This window comes from Sphaerodactylus townsendi, linkage group LG06 (genome assembly GCF_021028975.2).
Source record: "Sphaerodactylus townsendi isolate TG3544 linkage group LG06, MPM_Stown_v2.3, whole genome shotgun sequence".
NCBI lineage: Eukaryota > Metazoa > Chordata > Lepidosauria > Squamata > Sphaerodactylidae > Sphaerodactylus > Sphaerodactylus townsendi.
Window position 1 is genome coordinate 118,310,986 of NC_059430.1, and position 27,954 is coordinate 118,338,939.

At 42.7% G+C, this 27,954-nt stretch overlaps 1 protein-coding gene across 50 annotated transcripts in view; it reads right to left on the minus strand.

Moving 5' to 3' along the window:
- Positions 1-27,954, minus strand: part of LOC125434739 (uncharacterized transmembrane protein DDB_G0289901-like) — a 76,063-nt gene that overhangs the window by 26,693 nt on the left and 21,416 nt on the right. For 29 of the 50 annotated variants that reach the window (XM_048500408.1, XM_048500393.1, XM_048500392.1 and 26 more), the window contains 17 exons: positions 27,657-27,695; positions 26,482-26,517; positions 24,148-24,180; positions 13,981-14,034; positions 12,731-12,778; positions 12,235-12,288; positions 10,140-10,187; positions 9,652-9,705; positions 8,673-8,720; positions 8,176-8,229; positions 6,964-7,011; positions 6,450-6,503; positions 3,548-3,595; positions 3,051-3,104; positions 1,616-1,654; positions 589-642; positions 316-363 (listed from right to left, as the gene is read on the minus strand). In XM_048500408.1, the coding sequence (XP_048356365.1) occupies positions 316-363; positions 589-642; positions 1,616-1,654; positions 3,051-3,104; positions 3,548-3,595; positions 6,450-6,503; positions 6,964-7,011; positions 8,176-8,229; positions 8,673-8,720; positions 9,652-9,705; positions 10,140-10,187; positions 12,235-12,288; positions 12,731-12,778; positions 13,981-14,034; positions 24,148-24,180; positions 26,482-26,517; positions 27,657-27,695 (813 nt within the window). The remainder of the gene's footprint in view (positions 1-315; positions 364-588; positions 643-1,615; positions 1,655-3,050; positions 3,105-3,547; positions 3,596-6,449; positions 6,504-6,963; positions 7,012-8,175; positions 8,230-8,672; positions 8,721-9,651; positions 9,706-10,139; positions 10,188-12,234; positions 12,289-12,730; positions 12,779-13,980; positions 14,035-24,147; positions 24,181-26,481; positions 26,518-27,656; positions 27,696-27,954) is intronic. The other 21 variants (XM_048500382.1, XM_048500376.1, XM_048500385.1 and 18 more) reach the window with 21 other exon arrangements.

Here is a 27,954-nt window from a genome sequence, read left to right on the forward strand (position 1 = left end):
AAGAACATTTTAGACACTGACACTTTTCAAATGTAGATTTCGACTCTGCCCCAAAATAGCAATATTGTGCCTATGTTCCCCCTGAGAGTCTATCGGAGAATCAAACACTGTGTGTGAATTCCTCAGCAGGTGCTATGAGAGGTCACTGATGAGGAACTGCTCTGGGAAGAAGCAACATTTAGTTTGCTGCTTCTCTCCTGCCTGCTACTTAATGGATTGGGGTCTTAGTAAGGAAGGTTGGGCTTCTTATACTGTGGATTTATTAACGTTCTCCTTGATTGCAGCTGGCGGTATTACGTATGTTTCTCCACATACCTTATAAAATCCACCGTTTGAGCCTGGATGACCAGAACTTGAAGAACCCTGGATTTGAATAGGAACATAAAGGAAAGGATTAAGTCATTCTCAACGTTCTCTCAGAGATATTTTGGATGTTTGTTTTAAAGGCAATTTAGCATAGTGCAATGATTAAAGATAGATTACTCCTCTGCCAAACAAGTAGAAATGCCCATGATTCCCACAAGTGTTCTGAAGAAGATAGACAACACCAATATGACTGGTAAATTAAAATAATCATTAAAAAGGTACCTGAGAAACAACATTTTGTGGGATTGGAGACTGAGAGCTTGATGATTCAATGACCTGAACAGGAATACAAAAGAGGCATTCAACTAATTTTCGACATTCCCTCTGCACAAAGATATTTTGTAAGTTCTACTGAAGAACATTTCAGACACTGACACTTTTCATATGTAGATTACTACTCTGCCCCAAAATAGCAATATTGTGCCTATGATCCCCCTAAGAGTCTATCAGAGAATCAAACATTGGCCCTTTCCGCACGGGCCCTTTACAGTGCTCTGGGGACGGCAAAAACACCATTCCCAGGGAGCTGTTCACATTGGGGGGCACAGCTGCATCGCAGCCGCACCGCCCTCGATCCCCCCTAGCGATATGAAGCCGCTGTTTCCCAACCTCGCTTCCCAAGCAAGGTTTTTGGGAAACAATGGCATCCAGCCACTGCCATGCGAATGGCAGCGGCTGGAAGGCGCCATTCCCCCTCCCCTTTCCCAAACGCCTTACCGTGTCCTCCGGTCTCCAGCGCATCGCACAGGCCAGGGACACGCCCTCCCTGCCTTGCGACTTCCGAGCTGTTGCACAGGGCGGGGGCGTGTCCCCTGGCCTGTGCGACACGCCAGAGGCCGGTGGACAAAGTAAGGTGTTTGGTGGACGGCTCAGCCTGTGCGGAGGCTGAGCCGACTTCCCCGTCGCAACCGTGACCATTCGTGCGAATGGTCCTGGGGGGGTAGGGTCGGTGTCATGTATGCTGACCCAACCCCCAGCGTGTCCGTGCGGAAATGGCCATTGTGTGTGAATTCCACAGCAGGTGCTATGAGAGGTCACTGATGAGGAACTGCTCTGGGAAGAAGCAACATTTAGTTTGCTGCTTCTTTCCTGCATGCTACTTAATGGATTAAGGTCTTAGTAAGGGAAGTTGGGCTTCTTATACTGTGGATTTATTAACTTTCTCCTTGATTGCAGCTGGCGGTATTACGGATGTGTCTCCAAATTAGTACAAGAACAATAGTTGTTTTTCTGGAATACTAAGAAATACCTTATAAAATCCACTGCTTGAGCCTGGATGAACAGAACCCTGGATTTGAATAGGAACAGAAAAGAAAGGATTAAGTCATTCTCAACGTTCTCTCAGAGATATTGTGGATGTTAATTTTAAAGGAGATTTAGCATAGTCCATTGTTTAAATATAGATTGCTCCTCTGCCAAACAAGTAGAAATGCCCATGATTCCCACAAGTGTCTAATGGGGAATCAAAGAAAAGATGGAGTTATACTCAATATTACATCTGCACGGTTCCATCAGAGATATATTGGATCGTTGTTTTAAAGAATATTTGGGAAACTGACACACTTTTAATATAGATTACCATTCTGCCAAATACGGAGAAATACTGTTCCTGTGATCTGCACAAGAGTCTATCAGAGAAACAAGCTTTGAGAGCTAAAACATCAGCGGTTGCTTTGAGAGACAGCATTCTCCTTTGATTTATCTGCTGCAAGAGGCTACCTTTTTGGGTCATGATATTTTGACTTTAGGGTGTTTTTCTTAATGTCCTAACTGCTATTAATCATAACCCTACTTGCAGTGACAGTTTTCAGGGCACTGTGTTTTGAAGATTAAAAAGGATTCCCTCTGGACTGGTATAAGAACCTATACAAATACGTTATGAGAGAAAAAAGCCATTCTACAGTAGAGGAACTGATCCTAAATGGCATTTGTATGTAGTGACATTTATTAGTCCTAATCTTGTTGGTGTTGACTTATGTTATAGATAGGGTTCTGAAAGTGTAGGAGCACACACTCTGAACTGGCAGAGGAAGCCAAGCCAAGAGAATGAAATAGCAAGCAGATTACTGCATTAATGACCGGAAGTGGCCCATTGAGGATCTGAACAGGAATATGAAATGGAGGAAGTGGTTTTTTCAACATTCCCTCAACAGTGTTCCCCTTCTGTTTTATAGGAGCCTTTAACTTACCAAATGGCTCATTTTTGGACATGAAATTTGAAAATCTTTTAACATGCATGTGTTATCTGTCAATAGAATATCAGGCTCATTCCGCACATGCAAAATAATGCACTTTCAAACTGGTTTCAGTGCTCTTTGAAGCTGTGTGGAATGGCAAAATCCACTTGCAAACAGTTGTGAAAGTGGTTTGAAAACACATTATTTTGCGTGTGCGGAAGGGACCTCAGTGATATGCACTGTGTTTTTCATGAAAGACTGTAACAAAATCAAAGTTTCCCACCTAACTGATAAGTAACTGCTTTCTGAAGTAACAATTTTTTTAAGTTTCTCTGCTGAAAATTGATTATTTCATGTGGTGTCCTAGTGAGGAAGGTTGGGATCCTCATACCATTGAAATTATTAATCTTCTTCTTTAGTGTGATGGGTCGTATTATATTTGGATTTCTGAAGAAGATAGACAACACCAATAAGACTGGTAAATTAAAATAATCATAAAAAAGGTACCTGAGAAACAATATTTTGTGGGTTTGGAGACTGAGAGCCTGATGATTCAATGACCTGAACAGGAACACAAAAGAGGCGTTCAACTAATTTTCGACATTCCCTCTGTACAATTCTTTTAAAGATATTTTGTAAGTTCTACTGAAGAACATTTCGGACACTGACACTTTTCAAATGTAGATTACTACTCTGCCAAAAAATAGCAATATTGTGCCTATGATCCCCCTAAGAGTCTATCGGAGAATCAAACACTGTGTGTGAATTCCTCAGCAGGTGCTTTGAGAGGTCACTGATGAGGAACTGCTCTGGGCAGAAGCAAAATTTAGTTTGCTGCTTCTCTCCTGCATGCTACTTAATGGATTGGGCTCTTCGTAAGGGAGGTTGGGCTTCTTATACTGTGGATTCATTAACTTTCTCCTTGATTGCAGCTGGCGGTATTACGGATGTGTCTGCAAGTTATTACAAGAACAATAGTTTTTTTCTGGAATACTAAGAAATACCTTATAAAATCCACTGCTTGGGCCTTGATGAACAGAACTTGAAGAACCCTGGATTTGAATAGGAACATAATAGAAAGGATTAAGTCATTCTCAACGTTCTCTCAGAGATATTGTGGATGTTTATTTTAAAGGAGATTTAGCATAGTGCACTGTTTAAATATAGATTACTCCTCTGCCAAACAAGTAGAAATGCCCATGATTCCCACAAGTGTCTAATAGGGAATTCGCTCCATGAAAAGGGGATGGAGTTATAATTCAATTTCATTAAGCATCTGCACAGTTCCATCAGAGGTATACTTGATCGTTGTATTTAAGAATATTTGGGAAACTGACACACTTTTAATATAGATTACCATTCTTCCAGGTATTGAGAAAAACTATCCCTGTGACTGGCACAAGAGTCTGTCAGAGAATCAAACTTTGGGAGCTAACACATCAGCGGTTGCTTTGGGAGACAGCATTCTCTTTTGATTTATCTGCTGCAAGAGGCTACCTTTTTAAAGAATATTTGGGAAAAGAATATTTGGGAAAGAATATTAAAGAAAGAATATTAAAGAATATTTCGGAAACTGAGGCTGTTTCCGCATTGGCAGAATACAGCAACCCAGGGACGCTAAAAACAGCGTCCCTAGGGAGGGGTTTGCACGGCCGGCACCACCACATCGCAGCAGCAGCTGCCTTGATTCCCCCCAGCAGCGCAAAGCCGCTGTTTCCGAACCTCGCTTCCTGGGCGAGGTATTTCGGAAACAGCAGCTTCCAACCGCTGCCATGCGAATGGCAGTGGCTGGAAGGCGCCATTCCCCCCCCCATTTCCTGAAAGCCTACCTGGTCTCCTGCCATCCGGCTTGTTGCAGAGGCCAGGGGACATGCCCCCCTGGCCTGCGACTCCAGAGCCGTCGCTCCAGGCTGCAGGGGCGGGTCCCCCGGCTTCTGTGACAAGCTGGAAGCCAGGAGACAAGGTAGGCGTTCAGCGACGGCGCAGCCTGCAGCCCTCCTGGGACAGTCCATGCGAACGGTCCTAGGGGGAGGTACGTCGGCATTGTTTTTGCCGATGCACCCCGCACCGTTGTGGTGCGGAAAGGGCCTGACACACTTTTAATATAGATTACCATTCTGCCAGATATGGAGAAATCGCACCGTTGTGGTGCGGAAAGGGCCTGACACACTTTTAATATAGATTACCATTCTGCCAGATATGGAGAAATACTGTTCCTGTGATCCGAACCAGAGTCTATCAAAGTGTCCGGGGGTCGCCACGACTGCCGCGACGGCTCGCCCCGGACTCGCCCAGCTGGGAGGCGGGGCCGGAGGGAGGCCGGCGGCGGGACCCGGCAGCGGCTGGCTCGTCGAGGAGAGCGCCGGCAAGGAGGCAGGCCGGGCGGGAGGCGGCCCCGGTACGCCGCAGCTGCGGCTGGTTGAGCCGGCAACGGCCGGCGGGACCGCAACGCAGCTGCGGCTGGAGAAGCGGCCGGCGGCCGGCAGCCAGGCCGAAAACAGCCCCAATCACGGGGGAAAACTATTTAAGGAAGAGGGAGACGGGAGAGCGCGGCTGGTCGCAACGGGTCGAGGGAGGGAGTTGCGGGGGCCGAGAGCAGAAGAGACAGGCGTGGGACAAAGACTGAGAGAGAGAGAGAGGGAGAAGGAAAGGAGGCGAGAGAACAGAGAAGTTGGGGCGAGAACAGAGAGTGAGAGCGGAGGAGACACAGAGGCGCGAAAGGGAGTGAAGGAGGAAAGGGAGGCTGCTCAAGGGGTTATTTGGGTCTGCACCCAAGGGGCGGTCGACCCCAGCCTCGTGTAGGCAAGCCTCAGGCGAGCGGGAGGAGGGTCCTTCTACCTCCTCCCTTGGCGGCCACCCTGTGGTTTCGGCAGCTGGCAGTGCGGGCCCCAAAGACCGGGGCCACTGACGAGGGGCACATCACCTCGGTTAGGGACGGAGGGACGGTTTGCCAGCCCGGGCTGCAGGAGGGGCAGGGGGAACGCCACACAAAGAATCAAACTTCGGGAGCTAACACACCAGTGGTTGCTTTGAGAGACAGCATTCTCCTTTGATTTTTCAACTGCAAGAGGCTACCTTTTTGGGTCATGATATTATGACTTCGGGGTGTTTTTTTAAATGACCTATCTGCTATTAATCATAACCCTACTTGCAGTGACAGTTTTTAGGTCCTTGTGTTTCGAAGATTAAAAAGGATACTCTCTGGACTGGGATAAGAACCCAAACAAATACATTATGAGAGAAAAAAAAGCCATTCTACAGTAGAGGAAATGACCCTAAATGGCATTTGTATGTAGTGACATTTATTAGTACTAATCTTGTTGGTGTTGACTTATGTGTCATATAGGGTTTTGAAAGTGTAGGAGCGCACACTCTGAACTGGCGGAAGAAGCCAAGCCAAGAGAACGAAATAGCAAGCAGATTACTGCATTAATGACCGGAAGTGGCACTTAGTGGCCCATTGAGGATCTGAACAGGAATATGAAATGGAGGAAGTGGGTTTTTCAACATTCCCTCAACAGTGTTTCCATTCTGTTTTATAGGAGCCTTTCACCTAACAAATGGCTCATTTTTGGACATGAAATTTGAAATTCTTTTAACATGCATGTTTTATCAGTCCATAGAATATCAGTGATATGCACTGGGTTTTTCATGAAAGACTAACAAAATCAAAGTTTCCCACCTAACTGATAAGTAACTGCTTTCTGAAGTAACAATTTTTTAAAGTTTCTCTGCTGTAAATTGATTATTTCATTTGGTGTCCTAGTGAGGAAGGTTGGGATCCTCATACCATTGAAATTATTAATCTTCTAGTTTAGTGTGATGGGTCGTGTTATATTTGGTTTTCTGAAGAAGTTAGACAACACCACTTTGACTGGTAAATTAAAATGATCATAAAACAGATACCTGAGAAACAACATTTTGTGGGTTTGGAGACTGAGAGCTGGATGATTCAAAGACCTGAACAGGAACACAAAAGAGGCGCTTCCTAACCAATTTCTTCTTCTACATTCTCCTCCGCATAACCCTGTTAAAGATATTTTGTAAGTTCTACTCGAAGAACATTTGGGACACTGACACTTTCTCAAATGTAGATTACTACTCTCCGGCCCAAAAAAATAGCAATATTGTTAGCCTAAGTGATCCCTAAGAGTCTATCGGAGAATCCAACATTGTGTGTGAATTCCTCAGCAGGTGCTTTGAGAGGTCACTGATGAGGAACTGCTCTGGGCAGAAGCAAAATTTAGTTTGCTGCTTCTCTCCTGCATGCTACTTAATGGATTGGGGTCTTCGTAAGGGAGGTTGGGCTTCTTATACTGTGGATTCATTAACTTTCTCCTTGATTGCAGCTGGCGGTATTACGGATGTGTCTGCAAGTTATTACAAGAACAATAGTTTTTTCTGGAATACTAAGAAATACCTTATAAAATCCACTGTTTTGGCCTGGATGAACAGAACTTGAAGAACCCTGGATATGAATAGGAACATAAAAGAAAGGATTAAGTCATTCTCAACGTTCTCTCGGAGATATTTGGTATGTTTATTTTAAAGGAGATTTAGCATAGTGCACTGTTTAAATATAGATTACTCCTCTGCCAAACAAGTAGAAATGCCCATGATTCCCACAAGTGTCTAATGGGGAATCAAAGAAAAGATGGAGTTATACTCAATATTATATCTGCACAGTTCCATCAGAGATATATTGGATCGTTGTTTTATAGGATATTTGGGAAACTGAGGTCCTTTCCACACGGGCCATAAACGGCGGCTTGGGGACAGCAAAAACGCCGTGGGAAGCGCACTTGTTGGGGAAACGCTGGCTGGAATCCATTGCCGTGCGAACGGCAGCGGCTTCCCCCCCTCCTCGCTCCCTGTACTTACCTTGTCCTTGGGCCTCTACTTGCAGTGACAGTTTTTAGGACATTGTGTTTTGAAGATTAAAAAGGATACCCCCTGGACTGGTATAAGAACCCATACAAATACATTATAAGAGAAAAAAAGCCATTCTACAGTAGAGGAACTGACACTAAATGGCATTTATTAGTCCTAATCTTGTTGGTGTTGACTTATGTTACAGATAGGGTTCTGAAAGTGTAGGAGCACACACTCTGAACTGGCAGAGGAAGCCAAGCCAAGAGAACAAAATAGCAAGCAGATTACTGCATTAATGACCGGAAGTGTCATATTGAAGATCTGAACAGGAATATGAAATGGAGGAAGTGGTTTTTTCAACATTCCCTCAACAGTGTTCCCCTTCTGTTTTATAGCAGCCTTTAATCTAAGAAATGGCTCATTTTTGAACATGAAATTTGAAATTCTTTTAACATGCATGTTTTATCAGGCCATAGAATAACAGTGATATGCACTGTGTTTTTCATGAAAGACTGTAACAAAATCAAAGTTTCCCACCTAACTGATAAGTAACTGCTTTCTGAAGTAACAATTTATTAAGTTTCTCTGCTGAAAATTGATTATTTCATTTGGTGTCCTAGTGAGGAATGTTGGGATCCTCATACCATTCAAGTTATTCATCTTCTTGTTTAGTGTGATGGGTCTTATTATATTTGGATTTCTGAAGAAGATAGACAACACCAATATGACTGGTAAATTAAAATAATCATAAAAAAGGTACCTGAGAAACAACATTTTGTGGGTTTGGAGACTGAGAGCTTGATGATTCAATGACCTGAACAGGAACACAAAAGAGGCGTTCAACCAATTCTCGACATTCCCTCTGCACAATTCTTTTAAAGATATTTTGTAAGGTCTACTGAGGACCTTTGGGACACTGACACTTTTCAAATGTAGATTACTACTCTGCCCAAAAATAGCAATATTGTGCCTATGATCCCCCTAAGAGTCTATCGGAGAATCAAACATTGTGTGTGAATTCCTCAGCAGGTGCTATGAGAGGTAACTGATGAGGAACTGCTCTGGGAACAAGCAAAATCTAGTTTGCTGCTTCTCTCTTGCATGCTACTTAATGGATTCGGGTCTTAGTAAGGGAGGCTGGGCTTCTTATACTGTGGATTTATTAACTTTCTCCTTGATTGCAGCTGGCGGTATTACGTATGTGTCTCCAAATTAGTACAAGAACAATAGTTTTTTTTCTGGAATACTAAGAAATACCTTATAAAATCCACTGCTTGGGCCTGAATGAACAGAACTTGAAGAACCCTGGATTTGGATAGGAACATAAAAGAAAGGATTAAGTCATTCTCAACATTCTCTCAGAGAAATTTTGGATGTTTATTTTAAAGGAGATTTAGCATAGTGCACTGTTTAAATATAGATTACTCCTCTGCCAAACAAGTAGAAATGCCCATGATTCCCACAAGTGTCTAATGGGGAATCAAAGAAAAGATGGAGTTATACTCAATATTACATCTGCACAGTTCCATCAGATATATATTGGATCATTGTTTTAAAGAATATTTGGGAAACTGAAACACTGTTTATATAGATTACCGTTCTGCCAGATATGGAGAAATACTGTTCCTGTGATCCGCACAAGAGTCTAGTAGAGAATCAAACTTCGGGAGCTAACACATCGGCAGTTGCTTTGAGAGACAGCATTCTCCTTTGATTTATCTACTGCAGGAGGCTAACTTTTTGAGTCATGATATTATGACTTTGGTTTTTTTATGTCCTAACAGCTATTAATCCTAACCGTACTGGCAGTGACGGTTTTTATGTCATTGTGTTTTGAAGATTAAAGAGGACACCCTCCTGACTGGTTTAAGAACCCATAAAAATACATTGTGAGAGGGGGAAAAGCCATTCCATAGTAGAGGGTAATGAAAGTGTTGGAGCACATCCACTGAATTGGCAGAGGAAGCCAAGCCAAGACAATGAAATAGCAAGCACATTACTGCATTAGTGACCAGAAATGGCTCATTAACGATCTGAACAGGAATGTGTTTTTAAGTTTCTCTGCTTAAAGGTGATTATTTCATATGGCATCATAGTTTAAAAGGTTGGCATTCTAATACCACTGAAATTATTAATCTTCTCATTTAGTGTGATGGGTCGTATTATATTTGGTTTTCCGAAGAAGATAGACAACACCCATATAACTGGTAAATTAAAATAATCATAAAAAATGTACCTGAGAAACAAAATTTTGTGGGTTTGGAGACTGAGAGCCTGATGATTCAATGACCTGAACAGGAACACAAAAGAGGCGTTCAACTATTTTTCGACATTCTCTCTGCACAAAGATATTTTGTAAGTTCTACTGAAGAACATTTGGGACACTGACACTTTTCAAATGTAGATTACTACTCTGCCCAAAAATAGCAATATTGTGCCTATGATCCCCCTAAGAGTCTATCGGAGAATCCAACATTGTGTGTGAATTCCTCAGCAGGTGCTCTGAGAGGTCACTGATGAGGAACTGCTCTGGGAAGAAGCAAAATTTAGTTTGCTACTTCTCTCCTGCATGCTACTTAATGGATTGGGCTCTTAGTAAGGGAGGTTGGGCTTCTTATACTGTGGATTCATTAACTTTCTCCTTGATTGCAGCTGGCGGTATTACGGATGTGTCTGCAAGTTATTACAAGAACAATAGTTTTTTTCTGGAATACTAAGAAATACCTTATAAAATCCACTGCTTGGGCCTTGATGAACAGAACTTGAAGAACCCTGGATTTGATATAGGAACATAAAAGAAAGGATTAAGTCATTCTCAACGTTCTCTCAGAGATATTGTGGATGTTTATTTTAAAGGAGATTTAGCATAGTGCACTGTTTAAATATAGATTACTCCTCTGCCAAACAAGTAGAAATGCCCATGATTCCCACAAGTGTCTAATAGGGAATTCATGAAAAGGATGGAGTTATACTCAATATTACATCTGCACAGTTCCATCAGAGGTATACTGGATCGTTGTATTTAAGAATATTTGGGAAACTGACACACTTTTAATATAGATTACCATTCTTCCAGGTATTGAGAAAAACTATCCCTGTGACTGGCACAAGAGTCTATCAGAGAATCAAACTTCGGGAGCTAACACATCAGCGGTTGCTTTGGGAGACAGCATTCTCTTTTGATTTATCTGCTGCAAGAGGCTACCTTTTTAAAGAATATTTGGGAAAAGAATATTTGGGAAAGAATATTAAAGAAAGAATATTAAAGAATATTTCGGAAACTGAGGCTGTTTCCGCACCGGCAGAATACAGCAACCCAGGGACACTAAAAACAGCGTCCCTAGGGAGAGGTTTGCACGGCCGGGCAATTCACCAATCATCAAGCGAGCAGCGCTCCTTGATCTCCCCCCATAGCAGTGTAAAGCCAGTTGGTCTCCCAACCCCAGCTTCCTGGGCGAGGTATTTCGGAAACAGCAGCTTCCAACCGCTGCCATGCGAATGGCAGCGGCTGGAAGGCACCATTCCCCCCCCCATTTCCTGAAAGCCTACCTGGTCTCCTGCCATCCGGCTTGTTGCAGAGGCCAGGGGACATGCCCCCCTGGCCTGCGACTCCAGAGCCGTCGCTCCAGGCTGCGGGGGCGGGTCCCCCGGCTTCTGCGACAAGCTGGAAGCCAGGAGACAAGGTAGGCGTTCAGCGACGGTGCAGCCTGTGCGAAGGCTGTGCCGCCGCCTGCAGCCCTCCTGGGACAGTCCATGCGAACGGTCCTAGGGGGGGTACGTCGGCATTGTTTAAGCCGACGCACCCCGCACCGTTGCGGTGCGGAAAGGGCCTGACACACTTTTAATATAGATTACCATTCTGCCAGATATGGAGAAACACTGTTCCTGTGATCCGAACCAGAGTCTATCAAAGAATCAAACTTCGGGAGCTAACACACCAGTGGTTGCTTTGAGAGACAGCATTCTCCTTTGATTTTTCAACTGCAAGAGGCTACCTTTTTGGGTCATGATATTATGACTTCGGGGTGTTTTTTTTAATGTCCTATCTGCTATTAATCATAACCCTACTTGCAGTGACAGTTTTTAGGTCCTTGTGTTTCGAAGATTAAAAAGGATACTCTCTGGACTGGGATAAGAACCCAAACAAATACATTATGAGAGAGAAAAAAAGCCATTCTACAGTAGAGGAAATGACCCTAAATGGCATTTGTATGTAGTGACATTTATTAGTCCTAATCTTGTTGGTGTTGACTTATGTTACATATAGGGTTCTGAAAGTGTAGGAGCACAAACTCTGAACTGGCGGAGGAAGCCAAGCCAAAAGAACAAAATAGCAAGCAGATTACTGCATTGATGACCGGAAGTGACCAATTGAGGATCTGAACAGGAAAATGAAATGGAGGAAGTGGGTTTTTCAACATTCCCTCAACAGTGTTTCCATTCTGTTTTATAGGAGCCTTTCACCTAACAAATGGCTCATTTTTGGACATGAAATTTGAAATTCTTTTAACATGCATGTTTTATCAGTCCATAGAAGATCAGTGATATGCACTGTGTTTCTCATGAAAGATTGTAACAAAATCAAAGTTTCCCACCTAACTGATAAGTAACTGCTTTCTGAAGTAACAATTTTTTAAAGTTTCTCTGCTGAAAATTGATTATTTCATTTGGTGTCATAGTGAGGAAGGTTGGGATCCTCATACCATTGAAATTATTAATCTTCTAGTTTAGTGTGATGGGTCGTATTATATTTGGTTTTCTGAAAAAGATAGACAACACCAATATGACTGGTAAATTAAAATGATCATAAAACAGATACCTGAGAAACAACATTTTGTGGGTTTGGAGACTGAGAGCTGGATGATTCAATGACCTGAACAGGAACACAAAAGAGGCGTTCAACTAATTTTCGACATTCCCTCTGTACAATTCTTTTAAAGATATTTTGTAAGTTCTACTGAAGAACATTTGGGACACTGACACTTTTCAAATGTAGATTACTACTCTGCCCAAAAATAGCAATATTGTGCCTATGATCCCCCTAAGAGTCTATCGGAGAATCCAACATTGTGTGTGAATTCCTCAGCAGATGCTCTGAGAGGTCACTGTTGAGGAACTGCTCTGGGAAGAAGCAAAATTTAGTTCGCTGCTTCTCTCCTGCATGATACTTAATGGATTGGGGTCTTAGTAAGGGAGGTTGGGCTTCTTATACTGTGGATTCATTAACTTTCTCCTTGATAGCAGCTGGTGGTATTACGTATGAGTCTCCAAGTTATTACAAGAACAATAGTTTTTTCTGGAATACTAAGAAATACCTTATAAAATCCACTGTTTTGGCCTGGATGAACAGAACTTGAAGAACCCTGGATTCGAATAGGAACATAAAAGAAAGGATTAAATCATTCTCAACGTTCTCTCAGAGCCCCTTTCCGCACGGGCCGTAAATGGTGGCTTGGGGATGGCAAAAATGCCGTCCCCAGGCCGCCGTTCACACAGGGGGCGCAGCTGCGTCGCAGCCACGCCGCCCTCGCACCGGAAGCCTGTCCCGATGCCGGCGTTTCCCAAGTGCACTTCGAAGTGCACTTGTTGAGGAAACGCCGGCTGGAAGCCGCTGCCGTTCGCACGGCAGCGGCTTCCCGGTGCTTCCCCATTCCCTCCCTGTACTTACCTTGTCCCCGGGCCTCCGGCACGTAGCCGAGGCCTGGGGACACACCCCCTGCCCTGCCCCGCTGGAGCAGGCGCGCAGGGCCAGGGGGCGTGTCCCCAGGCCTCAGCGACATGCCGGAGGCCTGGGGACACGCTGGGTCGGCCAGGCACCGGTGCTCCGCAGCCGGGCGCTGGCGCTTCGCTCCTGCCTTGGGTCGGCATCGAGTATGCTGACCCGGGCGCTTCCGCATTCGTGCGTAAACGGCCAGAGATATTGTGGATGTCCTAACTGCTATTCATCATAACCCTACTTGCAGAGATATTGTGGATGTCCTAACTAGTATTAATCATAACCCTACTTGCAGTAACAGTTTTGAGGGCACTGTGTTTTGAAGATTAAAAAGAATACCCTCTGGACTGGTATAAGAACCCATACAAATACATTATGAGAGAAAAAAAGCCATTCTACATTTGTATGTAGTGACATTTATTAGTCCTAATTTTGTTGGTTTTGGCTTATGTTACATATAGGGTTCTGAAAGTGTAGGAACACACACTCTGAACTGGTAGAGGAAGCCAAGCCAAAGAACGAAATAGTAAACAGATTACTGCATTAATGACCAGAAGTGGCCCATTGAGGATCTGAACAGGAATAGATAGAATAACAGTGATATGCACTCTGTTTTTCATGAAAGACTGTAACAAAATCAAAGTTTCCCACCTAACAATTTTTTTTAAGTTTCTCTGCTGAAAATTGATTATTTCATTTGTTGTCCTAGTGAGGAAGGTTGGAATCCTCATACCATTGAAATTATTAATCTTCTTGTTTAGTGTGATGGGTCGTATTATATTTGGTTTTCTGAAGAAGATAGACAACACCAACATGACTGGTAAATTAAAATAATCATAAAAAAGGTACCTGAGAAACAATATTTTGTGGGTTTGGAGACTGAGAGCTTGATGATTCAATGACCTGAACAGGAACACAAAAGTGGCATTCAACTAATTTTTGACATTCCCTCTGCACAATTCTTTTAAATATATTTTGTAAGTTCTACTGAAGAACATTTGGGACACTGAGGCCCCTTCCGCACACGCAAAATAATGCATTTTCAAACCACTTTCACAACTGTTTGCAAGTGGATTTTGCCATTCCGCACAGCTACGAAGAGAACTGAAAGCAGTTTGAAAGTGCATTATTCTGCATGTGCGGAATGAGCCTGACACTTTTCAAATGTAGATTACTACTCTGCCCAAAAATAGCAATATTGTGCCTATGATCCCCCAAGAGTCTATCAGAGAATCAAACACTGTGTGTGAATTCCTCAGCAGGTGCTCTGAGAGGTCACTGATGAGGAACTGCTCTGGGAAGAAGCAACATTTAGTTTGCTGCTTCTCTCTTGCATGCTACTTAATGGATTGGGGTCTTCGTAAGGGAGGCTGGGCTTCTTATACTGTGGATTTATTAACTTTCTCCTTGATTGCAGCTGGCGGTATTACGTATGTGTCTCCAAATTATGACAACAACAATAGTTTTTTTTTCTGGAATACTAAGAAATACATTAGAAACTCCCTTGCTTGGGCCTGGATGAACAGAACTTGAAGAACCCTGGATCTGAATAGGAACACACACAAAAAAAGGATTAAGTCATTCTCAACGTTCTCTGAGAGATATTTTGGATTTTAATATTAAAGGAGGTTTAGCATAGTACACTCCTTAAATATAGATTACTCCTCTGCTAAACAAGTAGAAATGCCCACGATTCCCACAAGTGTCTAATGGGGAATCAAAGAAAAGCGGCCCCTGTGCGAGCATTTCCCGCCAAAACACTGTTTTACCAGCCCGCCACCACCTCCACCGCTTTTGGCCCGTGCGGAAAGGGCCTTTGACAGGAAACTTTTTTAAAATTTAACTGCTGCACAATGATGATTGTCCTGGCTTAGACATTACGACATTGACTTTTGGATTTTGTAATTGTTATTAATTTTAACCCTAGTTGTAGTGATGGTTATATGGAACTGTGTTATGATGATTTCAGAAGACAACCTCTAGACCAGTGATGGCGAACCTTTTTGAGAGCAAGTGCCCAAATTGCAACCCCAAACCCACCTATTTATTGCAAAGTGCCAACACGGCAATTTAACCAGAATATCACTGTTTTAGTTTTGAAAAAACAGTTGGCTCAGAGGCGTGCGTTGCTCGGGAGTAAGCTTGGTGGTAGTCAGTGGCTTTGCTTTGAAGCAACCGTGCAATGCTTCACATGAGTGAATCACGACCCAAGGAGGATTTACTCAGAAGCAAACCCCATTGCCAGCAACCGAGCTTACTTCCAGGTGGCGCTACACAAACCTGAGAGAGACTCTGGCCCCATCCACACACGCAAAATAATGCGTTTTCAAATCACTTTCACAACTGTTTGCATGTGGATTTTGCTATTCCGCACAGCTTCAAAGAGCACTGAAAGCAGTTTGAAAGTGCATTATTCTGCATGTGCGGAATGAGCCTCTGACAGTTCTGTTGTGGAACTTCTGTTAAACAATACAGATGTCGTGTAAAATTTCTTTTACAAGTGACAGAACTTGTAACATATACTGCTAGATACAGTCTTTCTATGTTTCAAATGTACTCTTGATTTGTACTTCACACATGTCTGGTAACACTCTGGACCTTATTTTATATGGCTAATAAAAGTTGTTGTTGTTAAATTTAATGATCCAGCAATCTGAACAGGTACAAAAAAGAGAAGATGAAGTGATTCTCAACATTACTCATCCATAGCAACTTCAGAGATATCTTGTGCCCTTCCTCACATGCCGAATAATGCACTTTTAATTGAATTAATAATAATAATAATAATAATAATAATAATAATAATAATAATAATAATAATAATAATAATAATAATAATAATAATAATAATAATAATAATAATAATAATAATAATAATAATAATCCACTTTCAATGAACTTTGCAAGTGGATTTTACTGTGCAGAATGGCAAAATCCACTTGCAAAGAATTGTGAAAGTGGATTGAAAGTGCATTATTCTGCATGTGTGGAAGGAGCCTTGGATAGTTCTATTAAAGAAGATTCAATGTACTGACAATTTTTTTTGTAATGGAAATTACTACTCCGCAAAAACAGTAGAAATGTTCAGCTTCTGATTCCCACAATGAGAGAATCACACTTTGGGAGTGAGCTCATCTGCATATGATTTGAAAGACAGCAAATGTTCTGCACTGGTTTCTTTGCAGCCAAAGGCTAAATTGTCCTGGCTTAAGGTATGACATCCTTTGCTTTTGGGCATTCTAACTGCTGCTAATTTTAACCCTGGTGGTAAAGAATTTAATTAGGCATGGGGTTTTGAAGATGAATGAAGACATGATTGGTGCTGGCATGTGACCCCAATTGAAGACCTCATGAGGTAGAAATAACCAGCACACTACTAATGTGCTGCCTGAAGGTGGCCCAAGGAGCATCTGAATAGGAATACGCAATGGGGACACTGATTTTTTCAACATTACCTCAAAGGTGTTGGGGATCCATTAGATAAAATAAGCTTTGCATCTGTGCACATGAAAGCTAAAATTCTTCTAAAGCATCTTATGAGCCCATAGAACAGGAGTAGGGAACCTGCGGCTCTCCAGATGTTCAGGAACTACAATTCCCATCAGCCCCTACCAGCATGGCCAATTGGGATGTTGCGACCCATTTGCTGCCCTAGCTTCTCTGTATATAGTTGATATTAATCATGTTTGTATATTAATAAATTGGGCTGCGGCCCAATCCATTTTCCAGCCGGTTGTAGTTGTGTCATTATTTTGGCGGAGAAGGGTCTCACCATCTGCACGCAATGATTCCCTTAAATGTAAATGATGGTATTATGTATATTGTAACACTCTAGAGCATATTTTAAATGCCTAATGAAGGTTGTTGTGTTGTATTATGTATATGTTTTTGGAGAAGTTGGAGAACACAGATTTGACTGGCATAATGAAAGAATAATAAGAATCATACCTGTAAAGCTTTGTCTACAACGTCGTGAGCCAACTGGAAAGGAAAGCCCAAAAGAAAGGATTAATTCATTCTGAAAAGTCCCTCTGCACAATTCCTTTGGAGATATTTTGGAGGGGCTATAAAACAATGAGACTTTGAGACATGACTGATAAGGAAAAAGTATCTGAAAAGAAGCAAAATATAGTTTGATGTTTCTCTGCTGGACACTACTTTCTCAGTCTGGAGTCTGAGGAAGTGAGGTTGGGCTTCGGATACTGTGGAATTTATAAAATTGTCTCCTTCACGGCTGCTCATGGATTTGCAAGAGAGGATTAAGACATTCTCACAATAATATCTGCACAATACCATTAGAGATATTTTGAAATTTTCTAATAAAGGAGATTTGGGGAGCTGACACTCTTACAATAGAGATTACTACTACTCTGCCAAAAATGCAGAAATATGATCCCCACGAGGGTCTGCTAGAGAATCAAACATTGGGAAAGAGCAGATGAGCACGTGCTTTGAGAGAGCTAATATTCTCATGGGCCCTTTCCTCAAGACGGGTTAAAAATCCACCGCCTGGGGGCGGCAAAAAAGCGCTGCAAAACGCCATTTCAGACGTCACTTAAGCTTCGCATTGGTATGGGCGCTGCTGAAACGCGAGCAGCCGCTTGACCTGGCTCAACCCTTCCCTCCCTCAGAGGCGGGCAATAGGTCAGCTCCTCAAAAACAATCACCCGCTTAATCGGTTGTTTTGAGAAAACAGCGCAGCCTGGCGGAAATTCGCCGTGCAAACGAGGCACCGCTGGGGAACATGCGCTGTTTCTCTTCCTTTGTTTCCACTTGCCGCTGTGCCGTTAAACATCGCCCGGCCCTGTTACGGTATCCTAAGCCCGCTTCATGTTGCCCCTCCCACCTCCAGGTTGGAGGGCAGCGTGGCGAGGGCTTAGAGGCCAGCAGGGCTAATGCACAGCTTAATGCAGTGGGTAAGCGGAGAGGGAAAGGGGAAGAGGCTGACTCTGTAAGGCGTCAGCCTCTGCGCCACTGCCATCCTCGCCGCCAAACCCGCACTCGGCGGGAATTCTTTGCGGTGCATGGGGGCATAGAGGCCCATGCGGAAAGGGCCATGGTTTTCATCTGCTGAAAGGATAATTTGTTTTCAGTCAGGATATTATGATTTTGATTTTACAAAAGCTATTAATCCTAACCCTACTGGTAGGGATAGTTCAATGGCACTGTGTTCTGAAAATTAAAGAAGACACAATCTGGACTCGTATTAAAAACCTATCAAATACATTATGAGAGATTTAAATCCTTTCCAATGTAGAGATACTGGCAAAAATGTATTCTGTGTAAAATAGCAGTTAGTAGTCCTAACCTTGCTGGTATTGTTAGGCACAGGGTTCTAAAAGTGTTGGAGAACTCAATCTGGACTGGCAGAAGAAGCCAATGCAGGAGACAGAAATAGCCATCGCATTGCTGCATTACTGGCCAGAAATGGCCCACTGAGGATGTGAACAGGAATATTAAATGGAGGTCATGATATTTTAAACATTCCCTCAACACAGTTCCCTTTCAGTTTTGTGGGATCCTTTACTCCAACAACTGACAGATTTTTGGACATTAAATTTGAATTTTTTTTAACATACATAGAAAAGCAATGTTTTATACTGTGTTTCTCATGCCAGTGAACACAATCTGAGAGTTTCACATACAATTTTCTTTAAGGGCTCATCACTGCAAGATCATTATTCTGTCCAGTGACTTAGACATGGAACTTGGGATTCTGAAACCATTGCAACTATGACTGATATATGAAAATAATCAGAAAAATCATACCACATGAGCATCATCCACTCATGTTTAATCCAGAAATCTGAGCAGGAACACAAAAGAGAAGATGAAGTCATTCTTAACATTACCCCTCCATAGTAACTTCAGAGATATCTCAGATAAGAACATAAGATAGTTCTGTTAAAGCACATTCAACGTGCTGACAGTCTTTTAATGGAAATTACTGCTCTGCAAAAACAATAGAAATGTTCAACTTCTGATTCCCACAAGAGACTATCAGCAAACTGCACTTGGAAATGAACTCATCAAAACACTAAATTTTGCTTCTTTGACGGGCAGTTCCCTATAAATTTGGTTTGAAAGTTTCATTGCGTTACAGACTTTCATGAGAAACACCATGGCCCCTTCCCTTTCAAGAATCTAAAATAATGCATTTTCAAAGCTACTTCTCACAACTGTTTGCAGAATTGGATTTTTTGCTATTCAAGACAGCTTTTAAAGCGCGAGCACTGAAAGCAGTTTGAAAGTGCATTATTCTGCATGTGAGGAATGAGCCTACGTTTCAATCAATCTCCATGACACCTCTACTTCAGCATCCTTTTTAAATTCCTCAGTAAGGTATAAAGGTCAGGAACTACAATGGCATGGATATTTCATCAGGTTTTTTAAAACTGGTTTCTCATGCCTCCTTCAAAATACTATTCCAAATGAATGTCAGTACCCAGCTGAGTTCAAAATAGGAACTGCTGCTAAAAAAGATATTCCAGAAGAGCCAAAAGTCTCATTGCATCATTACAGATATGAAGAAGTACATACACACCTTCGATAAATTGCATTACTGGAGCAGTGGTGTGGTCCACTGAACATCTGAGATAGGAGAGACAAAGATGGAGGTATTTTCGATTTTTTAAATATTCCCCAACACTGTTTCCTTTCCCCTGTGTGGGTTCCTTGAACCAAAAATAGCAGTGGATTTGTGAATATGAAAGTTGAAGTGGTCTGCACTGTTTATCTCATGAAAGGCTTTAACATAATAGAATTTGCTCACCTAACTAAGAAGGAACTATCTTGGAAAGAAGCAAAATTTAGTTTTACCTTTCTCTGCTGCACAACACTTACTTGGATTAGTGAGGGACCCTGGGATGCTGACACCATTCAGTTCATTAATCATATGTTCGATAATGGCCTATGGTACTATGTCTGTGTTTCTGAAGAAACGGGGGGCACACGTTTGTCTGGTATAATAAAGTAAAAAGAAAAAACCTTACCCCAGAAACTCCGCCCAATGAATCAAGAGAGTTTGAAGAAGAAAGAGGCTGTATGGGAACACAAAAGAGAAGATGAAATCATTCTCAGATTTGCATCTACATTTTTCCATCTGACATAGTTTGAACGCTTGTTTGAACGCTTTATTGCTGTAAAAGGAAGTTATCATACTGCTTCAGCAGTGGTAAAGTTTTTTGCTGTTTCATCAAATTTTAAACTCGTTTAATGTGAAACTCTTCTTAGCAGAAATAAAGGCAATTGTCTGCACTGTGTATCTCATGAAAGGCTTACACACAACGGAATTTGCTCCCCTAACTAATAAGGAACAATCTTGGAAAGAAACAAAATGTAGTTTTACCTTTCTCTGCTGCACAACACTTTGGTCTTGGTGGGGGAGCTTGGGACGCTGACACCATTCAGTTCATTAATCATCTGCCCCCTGTCTCCTAACCCTTCCCCTGGTTTTCTGGTTGTTTTAATTATGCGGCCTTTTGGGTTCCACCGGCGGGGGCGGAGGGGTGTCGGTTGGTTGGTTTTAGTTCTTGTATGCTGGTTGTATTGCTGTTTATTGGTTTTAATAAGGAGGCAGGGCTTGTATTATATTTGTACTGGTTTTAACTTTCTCCTGTCAGTATATGTTTATTTTGTACACCGCCCTGAGTCCTCCAGGGGAGAGCGGTATACAAATCCAAAACTAAATAAATAAATAAATAAATAAAAATAATGGCCTATGGTATTATGTATGTGTTTCTGAAGTAACAGGGCGCACATTTGTCTGGCATAATAAGGTAATAAGAAAAATCATACCACAGCATTTCCGCCGAGTCCGCCCTGTGAACCAAGACCCTGTACAGGAACAAAAAAGAGAAGATGAAGTCAATCTCAAATTTCCATCTACACTGTTCCTTCACAATTAGATTGGACGGTTGTAAAAAAAAGGAGATTGTCATACTGACACTCTCTTAGTATAGATTTACACCCTGAGAAAAATACAGAAATGCTGTGCCCATGATTTCCACAAGAACCTATTGAAGAATCAAACTTTGGGAGCTACCTCCTCAGGAGGTGCTTTGGAAGAAGTCCCCGCAACCAAAAACGGATTTTACATTGTCCTACATCTGTTACATTTACTTTGTGCTGAATCCAGCAATGAGAGTTTGGCTTTTGTGTATCTTAACAGGTATTCATACCCATCTGGTGTTGATGCTTGATTGGGATGCTTTTTGGATGGTGTAGGAGACACAATTTGAACTGGCATAAGAAACCTGGTAAAAAACTGATGAAACAGAAATAGCCACTCCATTTTAATCACTGACTCTATATGGCTCACTGAGGAATGTGAAAAGGATTCTGACCTAGTGGGATCGTTGAATGGGATGAAAACATGGTGTTTCTCATGAAAGGCTGTATCACAGTTAAACTTTCACATAGAACTGATAAGGAACTTCCTGGTAAAGAAGCAAAAATTAGTTTTACCATTTTCTGTGCTGCACAACATTTATTTGGCCTGGTGTCTTACTGAGAGAGCTTGGGATTCTGATTGCATTCAGTTCATTAGTCATGTCCTTGATTATGGCCAGTGCTATTATGTGTGTGTGTCTGAAGAAATAGGGAGACACGCACTTGTTTGGTAGAATAAAGTAATAAGAAAAATCATACCCCAAAAACTCCGCCCAGTGAACCAAGAGAGTTTGCAGAAGAAAGAGGTTGTACAGGAACACAAAAGAGAAGATGAAATCATTCTCAGATTTCCATCTGACATAGTTTGGATGCTTGTAATAAAGTAGATAGGCATACTGACACATTTTTACTATAGCTACCCTGCCCAAAAGATAGAGATACACTACCAATGATTTCCACAAAAGCTTATTGAAGAATCAAAATTTGGAAGCTAACTCCTCAGGAGTTGCTTTGACAAACAGGAGATATTCTCTGATGATTTCTCTACAGAGGTGGATTCTGCATGGGCCATAAACAGAGCTCCCGGAATGGCAAAAACATCTTCTGAAGGAATGGCAAAACCTCCCTCAGAAGGACAGACTTCTGTTTTTCCATCTTTCTTGCTACACATGTATGCAGGCATGCAGCTATGAATCCCCACCGCCAAGCGGGTCGTCAGTCAATACGGTTGGCTGCACCTGCAAAGTTATGCAGCTGCAACATGCAACATGCAAAAAGTCCCAATGAAGATCGCATGAGACAGAAATAGCTAGTGTATTACTCTTTCTGATAGAAATAGCTAGCATATTGCTGTTTCATCAAGTTTAAAATTCTTTTAATGTGAAACTCTTCTTAGCAGAAATAAAGGCAATTGTCTGCACTGTGTATCTCATGAAAGGCTTTCACACAACGGAATTTGCTCACCTAACTAATAAAGAACAATCTTGGAGAGAAACAAAATGTAGTTTTACTTTTTTCTCCTGCACAACACTTCTTTGGTCTTGGTGGGGGAGCTTGGGATGCTGACACCATTCAGTTCATTAATCAACTGCCCCGTCACTTCAACCCTTCCCTGGTTTTCATAATTATGTGGCTCCTTTGGGTTCCACTGGCGTAATTTCGCTGGTTGGTTTTAGTTCTTGTATGCTGGTTGTATTGCTGTTTATTGGTTTTAATAAGGAGGCAGGGCTTGTATTATATTTGTACCGGTTTTAACTTTCCCCTGTCAGTATATGTTTATTTTGAACTCCGCCCTGAGTCCTCCAGGGGAGAGCGGTATACAAATCCAATACTAAATAAAGAAATAAATAAAAATAATGGCCTATGGTACTATGTATGTGTTTCTGAAGTAACAGGGTGCACAAATTTGTCTGGCATAATAAGGTAATAAGAAAAAATCATACCGCAGCATTTCCGCCGACTCCGCCCAGTGAACTAAAACCCTGTACAGGAACAAAAAAGAGTATGGGATGCTGATATAGTTGATATTAATCATGTTTGTATATTAATAAACTGGGCTGCGTCCCAATCCATTTTTCCAGCCTGTCGTAGTTGTGTCATTATTTTGGCGGAGAAGGGTCTCACCAACTGCACGCAAAAAGCAGCTACTGAATCAACAGGTACAGCCATTGCTGCTGGGGTGAGCCAAGGAGGCAAAATAGCCTTGCAAAGCATAGCCAGACGGCTATGCCGTGCAACAAGGGTGCATTGATTGGCCTCCGGGCCGGGTAAAGGCAGGAGGAGCCTGGCTCATATAAAGGGCACCACACTCCAGAGCCTCGCCCTTCCAGGCGCATGGCAGACTCAGAAAAGCTGCTGGCCCACCCAATCTCCCCATGAGTAAGTGGTTGTTGTTTGGCCTTTTATTGTCGCAGAAAGTCCCTGGCGGGTTGGCAACGGAAGTCGCAACATCTGGGGAGAAAACGAGCCATCCAGCAGGTTCTCCCAGGCTTGTGCCCTGCGGAAGGGCTGGGGGTGGGGCAGGCAAGCTGGCAGGCCGGTAGGGCTGGGTCATGCCGCTGCCCCACACCCCAGGGAGTGGGGAGGCCGGCCTCGTGGTGGCTGGCCATGGGCTTAGCCGGTGCCCGGCACAACCCCAGCAAGCATGGGAGAGGATGGCGGGCCGGGTAGATCGCCATGGGCTTAGCCAGTGCCCGCCTTCAGCAGGAGGAGCAGGAAGGGTGGAAGCCGGAGTTTTCACTCCTCTGGGGCCTCTTCCTCGCCAGTGGGCCCCAATGGAGATTAAAGGGAACTCTTTGATGTTAAGTAATCTCGCTTGCTGGCCCTCAGCTTCTCTGTATATAGTTGATATTAATCATGTTTGTATAGTTAATAAAATTAGTCAAGCTGCCCAATCCCATTTTCCAGCCGGTCGAAGTTGTGTCATTATTTTGGCGGAGAAGGGTCTCACCATCTGCACGCAATGATTCCCTTAAATGTAAATGATGGTATTATGTATATTGTAACACTCTAGAGCATATTTTAAATGCCTAATGAAGGTTGTTGTGTTGTATTATGTATATGTTTTTGGAGAAGTTGGAGAACACAGATTTGACTGGCATAATGAAAGAATAATAAGAATCATACCTGTAAAGCTTTGTCTACAACGTCGTGAGCCAACTGGAAAGGAAAGCCCAAAAGAAAGGATTAATTCATTCTGAAAAGTCCCTCTGCACAATTCCTTTGGAGATATTTTGGAGGGGCTATAAAACAATGAGACTTTGAGACATGACTGATAAGGAAAAAGTATCTGAAAAGAAGCAAAATATAGTTTGATGTTTCTCTGCTGGACACTACTTTCTCAGTCTGGAATCTGAGGAAGTGAGGTTGGGCTTCGGATACTGTGGAATTTATAAAATTGTCTCCTTCACGGCTGCTCATGGATTTGCAAGAGAGGATTAAGACATTCTCACAATAATATCTGCACAATACCATTAGAGATATTTTGAAATTTTCTAATAAAGGAGATTTGGGGAGCTGACACTCTTACAATAGAGATTACTACTACTCTGCCAAAAATGCAGAAATATGATCCCCACGAGGGTCTGCTAGAGAATCAAACATTGGGAAAGAGCAGATGAGCACGTGCTTTGAGAGAGCTAATATTCTCATGGGCCCTTCCTCGCGACGTAATAAAAACGCTGGCCTGGGGACGCAAAAAATCGCTGCCTCCAGTCGTCATTGCCGCAGACAGGGCGGCGGCGCTAAGCTGGAAACGAAAGCAAAGTCGCATCTGGCTCCCCTTCCCCTCAGGGCGGCGTTGTGGCCATCCTCAAAAACACCTGTTTAAAGGGTTGTTTTTGAGAAAACAAAGCGTAGCCTTCGGCGGGCGCGGTGCAAACGGCACCGGCTAGGAACACGCTAGCTTCTTCAGCCTGTCGCCAGCCATTTCGCTCTGTTGCCGCTCTCCTAAGCCTCCGTTCGCCGATAAAAGGTGTCTCCCACCTCCAGGTCGGAGGGCAGCGTGGGAGGGGCTTAGGGAGGCCAGCAGGGTGACTACAGCTTAACGCAGGTAAGTGGGAGAGGGAAGGGGAAGAGGCGCTCTGCATGTAGCGGAGTCAGCCTCTCATGCGTTGGTTCTCCACCCCCACCGGCAGAATTCCCTGCTAAGCAGTGTGGGGGCGCATAGAGGCCCATGCGGAAAGGGCCATGGTTTTCATCTGCTGAAAGGATAATTTGTTTTCAGTCAGGATATTATGATTTTGATTTTACAAAAGCTATTAATCCTAACCCTACTGGTAGGGATAGTTCAATGGCACTATGTTCTGAAGATTAAAGAAGACACCATCTGAACTCGTATTAAAAACCTATCAAATACATTATGAGAGATTTAAAGCCTTTCCAATGTAGAGATACTGGCAAAAATGTATTCTGTGTAAAATAGCAGTTAGTAGTCCTAACCTTGCTGGTATTGTTAGGCACAGGGTTCTAAAAGTGTTGGAGAACTCACTCTGGACTGGCAGAAGAAGCCAGTGCAGGAGACAGAAATAGCCATCGCATTGCTGCATTACTGGCCAGAAATGGCCCACTGAGGATGTGAACAGGAATATTAAATGGAGGTCATGATATTTTAATCATTCCCTCAACACAGTTCCCTTTCAGTTTTGTGGGATCCTTTACTCCAACAACTGACAGATTTTTGGACATTAAATTTGAATTTTTTTTAACATACATAGAAAAGCAATGTTTTATACTGTGTTTCTCATGCCAGTGAACACAATCTGAGAGTTTCACATACAATTTTCTTTAAGGGCTCATCATGCAAGATCATTATTCTGTCCAGTGACAGAGAGGCCGCTTCAAGACGGGTAAACGAGGGCGCTCTGCACTGCGGTAAAGAATTCTTGCCGCGGGCGTATGAGGCCGCTCTTCGCGATGCAAGACGCGGCGCGCTCCTCAGGAGGCCGGCGGGGGACATGGTGGTGGTCTTCGCGATGGGATTTCGCTTTTTTCCTCTTCGCTTCCATTGTTTACTGGCCTGTTGGCCTCGAAGCCTCGACGAGTCACTGTTCGGCCCGACCACTCCAGGGGTCGGAGGGACAAGTGAGGGAGGGGCTGCAGAGGCCAGCAGGCCGCACGACGGGGACAAGGTGAGTTGGATCGGAGAAATATGGTTCCCTCGGCGTAGATGTTCGCAATACCGAACACGCTTGTTGGTGCAAAACAACCTCTTTTTTTAGTGGTTGTTTCTTTTGGGCGCCCGCGACGCCTCTGGAGGGAGGGGAGTTGCGAGTCAGGGTACCGGCACTGCTGCATTTTGCAGCAGCCGCCTGCCAGCTTAATGGCCTCTGGGGACGGCGTTTTTCCCATCCCCAGGGCGCCATAAAAAGGCCGTGCGGAAACAGCCTTAGACATGGAACTTGGGATTCTGAAACCATTGCAACTATGACTGATATATGAAAATAATCAGAAAAATCATACCACATGAGCATCATCCACTATGTTTAATCCAGAAATCTGAGCAGGAACACAAAAGAGAAGATGAAGTCATTCTTAACATTACCCCTCCATAGTAACTTCAGAGATATCTCAGATAAGAACATAAGATAGTTCTGTTAAAGTACATTCAACGTGCTGACAGTCTTTTAATGGAAATTACTGCTCTGCAAAAACAATAGATATGTTCAACTTCTGATTCCCACAAGAGACTATCAGCAAACTGCACTTGGAAATGAATTCATCAAAACACTAAATTTTGCTTCTTTGACGGGCAGTTCCCTATAAATTTGGTTTGAAAGTTTCATTGCGTTACAGACCTTCATGAGAAATACCATGGCCCCTTCCACACACGCAAAATAATGCATTTTCAAACTACTTTCACAACTGTTTGCAAATGGATTTTGCTATTCCGCACAGCTTTAAAGAGCACTGAAAGCAGTTTGAAAGTGCATTATTCTGCATGTGAGGAATGAGCCTACGTTTCAATCAATCTTCATGATACCTCTACTTCAGCATCCTTTTTAAATTCCTCAGTAAGGTATAAAGGTCAGGAACTACAATGGCATGGATATTTCAACAGGTTTTTTAAAACTGGTTTCTCATGCCTCCTTCAAAATACTATTCCAAATGAATGTCAGTACCCAGCTGAGTTCAAAATAGGAACTGCTAAGATATTCCAAAGCCAAAGTCTCATTGCATCACAGATAGAAAGTACATACACACTGATAAATTACTGAGCAGTGGTGGTCCACTGAACATCTGAATAGGAGGACAAAATGGAGGTATTGATTTTTTAAAATATTTCCCCAACACTGTTTCCTTTCCCCTGTGTGTGGGTTCCTTGAACCAAAAATAGCAGTGGATTTGTGAATATGAAAATTGAAGTGGTCTGCATTGTGTATCTCATGAAAGGCTTTAACATAATAGAATTTGCTCACCTAACTAAGAAGGAACTATCTTGGAAAGAAGCAAAATTTAGTTTTACCTTTCCCTGCTGCACAACACTTACTTAGATTAGTGAGGGATCCTGGGATGCTGACACCATTCAGCTCATTAATCATCTGTTCGATAATGGCCTATGGTACTATGTATGTGTTTCTGAAGAAACAGGGGGCACATGTTTGTCAGGTATAGTAAAGTAATAAGAAAAATCATACCGCAGAACCTCCGCTGAGTCCGTCCAGTGAACCAAGACCCTGTACAGGAACACAAAAGGGAAGATGAAATCATTCTCAAATTTCCATCTACACTTTTCCTTCTGACATAGTTTGAAGGGTTGCAATGAAGTAAATAGGCATACTGACACATTTTATTATAGGTTACTACCCTGCCAAACATATAGAAGTTCAGTGCCAATGATTTCCAGAAGAACATATTGAAGAATCAAACTTTGGGAGCACATTCCTCAGGAGGTGCTTTGACAAACGGGAGATATTCTCTTATGATTTCTCTACA